Genomic DNA, 4,255 nt, shown 5'->3' on the forward strand with positions numbered 1-4,255 from the left:
GAGAACTGGAGACACTCTGTAACCTGTGCTAGCAAAGGTCAAAAAGGAATTGCGATCCGTGTAACTGGAACAGCCATTGCCTTCAGTCGGAGATTCCTATATGAGAGTGCAAACAGTGAACAGAGTGTGAACCTACGGTGTGTTAATTAGCATCAGCCCATACGTATAGCTTCAGTTGTGTCAGGAATTATAGATTTATGAGCCATATAGACTAACCTAGTTCATGAATTATAGATTGAGTCTACTACCTATACATCTTATAGAAATAGCACACAATTGTATAACATTTAAACCATCAACAATCACAGAATTTACACATCTTATGAAAAACAACAGTCCACTATCACCAACACATAGACATTATCTTCTTCTAAAACAGTGACAGTTAATAACATTAGTGCATTATGAAACCTGTCTAACAACTACTAAACAAGCATTGGTTAATTAACAATCTCTCTTAGCAATCAGAACCATACTGTAATAAGTGCACTATATTGATTAAATGAATGCGAACTTTGTAATTATCAGATGCAAGTATAGTTATAATATATAGCACTTTAAAGTAAATACTATGAAAGAAGTGCAAGTCTATTTTACATAGCAGACAGATGATAGCACAGTAATCAAAGACGCAACCCAAATTTATCTATAAACAAAGTTGTAAATAAAATGCGTTGTGAAAGTAATCAACTAGAAAGCACCTTTCGTTACTCCTTGTTTATTCTAGAAGACCAAGTTGAGTCACGCAAAATACATAAGGACGCATACGAGAGTCTACGCAAATAGGAGTGTATAACAAAGAACCACCACAGCCTTGAACTAATGAACGCTTTTATGGAAAGCAAACTGCCGCGCCAGCTTCGCATTCCTTATTTTCAATACTTTATTCTCAGCGCCCGCCATTCCAAGACGCTTTAAAGTAATGCTCCTACTATCAACCACCTCAAATAGAGCACTTTCCACCGGTGCTTTATTATCTATGAGTCGCTGCTGCGCTAGCTCCTCAATCTTTAATTTCAATACATTATTCTCAGCGGCCACCATTCCAAGCCGCTTTAAGATAATGCTCCTACTATCAACAACCTCAAAGAGAGCACTTTCCACCCGTTCCTTTGCATCTATAAGCCGCTGAATTGCATCCTTCTGCCACGAGGTCCCCTGTTCTTCTACCCACTTTAAATGACCACAACCAATCTGCTCATTACTACAGTTGTACATCTGACACCTTTCATACATTGTCCCATAGTTGGCAGGAATAAGAGTCCTAGAAAGCTCCACTAGAAGACTACAACCACACTTGGAAACCGTTGTACGCTGATTCGAGCTCCCATTGGACGACATTTCCACTGATCCTGGAAAAGTACAATTGTGAGCAAAACGTCTAACCAATTTAAGGACAGTAGTCCAAAACAGTTAAACGTGTAAAAATCACATGCACTAATTCATAACCGCCAAGCAATTACTGCACATGAAAAACCCCCGAAAGCATCCTATCACAGAACATCACGTTCTCACCTACAAACAACAATTCCAGAGCTGAAGACTACAAAACATTGCAGAGATGTGTATACAAACGAGCAGAAGAGCAAACGCAGTATATACAAAGCGTTGCCTCTGCTTCACCAACTTTCACTCCATGTTATACTGTTAAGTTCACAGAGCCATGTACAAGGTAAAAGCAGCACAAATGAGAACTTTTAAGAGGCTTTAGGTACAGTATCCCAATTAAAAGTACAAGTAGTAGAAGGTCCGTTAAGCAAGTATAAAACATTACATAGACAGATTCTCCAATTCCGTAGCTAGTGTTAGTGCGTTTACAACAATACCTTAAGCCAGAAGTTAAAGGCGTGCAAGGGTAATAGCAATAGTGACAATGACAATTACTGGTATAAACACAGAGAGCCCCCCAGCCTCTATACCCTGCCTGCCCTCTTTTAATAAACTCATTCATCGGCTGTAACTGTTATCAGAAGAAGGAGAGTCAAGCTCTCGAAGCTGGTCTTCTCTAAGCTTGTCTTCGTGTAGGGACTCTAAATGATCATAATAAACATCCAGAATTCTAAGGTACTCATGTTGTCCTTCTGGGAGGATCAAAATCCTCCCATTTGCATGACATATATCCACCACTGCATCCCAGGACAAGACATTTTGGATCCTTTCAAATAGAAGGACCACCTCACCAGTCACTTATTTCAGTTCCTTCCGTTTATCGGCAACCATTCCTGCAACAGGCCAAACTTACGAACGTTTCATGAAACTGGTAGTTGCAAATCACAAATATCACAATAAAATTAACTCCTATGTATACTGCAACTTACTACTTGAGACGACACCACCAAGGATTGGAGCGTGAGATGGACCTGGAATATTCACGAAAAGAGGCCGCAGCAGTTGGAGTATCGGGTCTTGGCGAGTCAACATACCCCACACGGCGGTTGGTGCCAAAACAACATCTAAACGCTGAAATAGTTTCGGAGCCTCACCCCCTATGCGATCAATCCTATCCTGTATACCCTGAACTATAGACGCGTTGCTGCTCATCTTAGATAGGCACGATTCACATACAATAACTTCTCCCTAATAGAGTTACATGGTCAACTTCAAGCAAGCCAACCCAGTACAAAAAAAACAAGTTCAACAACAACCAAACCAAACAGAAATGGACCACTGCACACACTATGCAATGTCCATTCAAACAACAATCTATCACATACGTAACATACTAAAAACTTGAAACAATAGTTACCTTAAGACACGTTACAATTGGTGCTCTACCCAAGCCATACAGTAGTAAGAGCGGTCACAGCAATTCATAACTACAAACACACCCAAGAACAAAGGTGCCTACAAATATTAGCACACTATAACAAGTGCATACTAAACCTAGCGGAAGCTCTGCAAATTTTGACTTTTATAAGGGTTTTAGACACCAATTAAGCACACAAGACACAACCCGTTAGATGAATTACTGAGAAACCAAAAGGAACAACCATAAAAATAAAAATAACCAAATATGCATCTCATCATTTAGGACATATATGTACAAACAGCAAGCAGGCAAACAACAAATTTGCGCCCAACAATCAAATGACTTTTGATTTTCTGAACATGTATCGAAAATCCGGCCAACAAAATAATAAGAACCATATATAAGAAACTCATAGACGTGTCGCTGCCCATCTTGGATAGGCACGATTCACCCACAATAAGTTGCTCCTAATAGAGTAATTTGGTCAACTTGAAGCAAGCCATCTACTAACAGCAAGAATACAAACGACAAATCTAACACTAACACTCAAATGAATAAATAATCTAAAAGCCCACATATAAAATAGCTAAAATAATCTTCAATCTCCCGAAAATTGCATATCGGAAGGACAAAACACAAACCCAGATCTAAAACCGCACAACAAATTTAATCAAGTATCAAGTTATCATTTCCCCAAAGAGAGCAATGAGTCTCGGAAAAGTTGAGACTCAATATATATAAGCGCAAACATATAAGCAAATAGAAATCTGGAAAAAGGGAGATGAGCTTCAGAAAATCTGTAATCAAATGATTTTGTACTAGAAAAAAGAAGAAGGAAGAATCACCTACAGATGAGCGAAGAAACTCTAGAGCAGGATAGAGACGGCGGTGAGTAAGAAAGACAGGAATAAATTGAGAGGTCAGGAACAAAAGGATAAGAAACTAAGGAAAAAGGAAAAGAAGTGAAGGAACAGTTGTTACGCTGTAGAGCACGTGAGCAGCACAAAAACACTGGCCTACTGTAGCAATTTTGAATGTTTTCAAAAGTTATTACATTTATAAGGGTTTTAGATTTGGATTTTTTGGGGTTTTTTATTTATTTATTTGGGTTTTTTATTTATTTGAATTTTTTGGGTTTTTTATTTTTTGGGGTTTGAGAGAGGAGGTGGGTGAAATGTGTGAGATGAGAGAGAAATGGGTGAGTGGAAACAAATATATAGTAAATTAGTGATTAATTATGGTGGATTAGTAAAACGTGTTAATTAGCCATTTAATGACTTTGGGTGGGTTCATCTCATCCCTCCATCTCCCTCCATCCAATGGCTCATAATAGAACTTATGGACTTAATATATATATGACCTATATAAAACTCAAGAAACCCTAATTCCATTCATTTTACAACCTTCCACTTCTCTCTCTTCCTCCCTTTCTCTCTCTCCCCTCTCTTCCTCCCTTCTCTCTCTGTCCAACTCCCTACCACGCCGACAACCCCTCACGCCGACAAC

General features: G+C 38.8%; 1 protein-coding gene across 1 annotated transcript; it reads right to left on the reverse strand.

Moving 5' to 3' along the window:
• Window positions 1–476: 476 nt before the first annotated feature.
• On the reverse strand, window positions 477–3,676 carry LOC141597023 (uncharacterized). Its single transcript, XM_074417329.1, has 2 exons — window positions 3,595–3,676; window positions 477–1,352 (listed from the first exon to the last, which is right to left on the reverse strand). Exon 2 carries the CDS (start codon window positions 1,339–1,341, stop codon window positions 820–822), a length of 522 nt encoding a protein of 173 aa, XP_074273430.1. The 5' UTR covers window positions 1,342–1,352; window positions 3,595–3,676; the 3' UTR covers window positions 477–819.
• Window positions 3,677–4,255: the final 579 nt, after the last annotated feature.

Source organism: Silene latifolia, chromosome 8 (assembly GCF_048544455.1).
Source record: "Silene latifolia isolate original U9 population chromosome 8, ASM4854445v1, whole genome shotgun sequence".
Taxonomy (NCBI): Eukaryota; Viridiplantae; Streptophyta; class Magnoliopsida; order Caryophyllales; family Caryophyllaceae; genus Silene; species Silene latifolia.

Bases quoted from the DNA above. Each gene is read 5' to 3' on its own strand.
- LOC141597023 (XM_074417329.1), bottom strand. From the start codon at position 1,341: ATGTCGTCCAATGGGAGCTCGAATCAGCGTACAACGGTTTCCAAGTGT.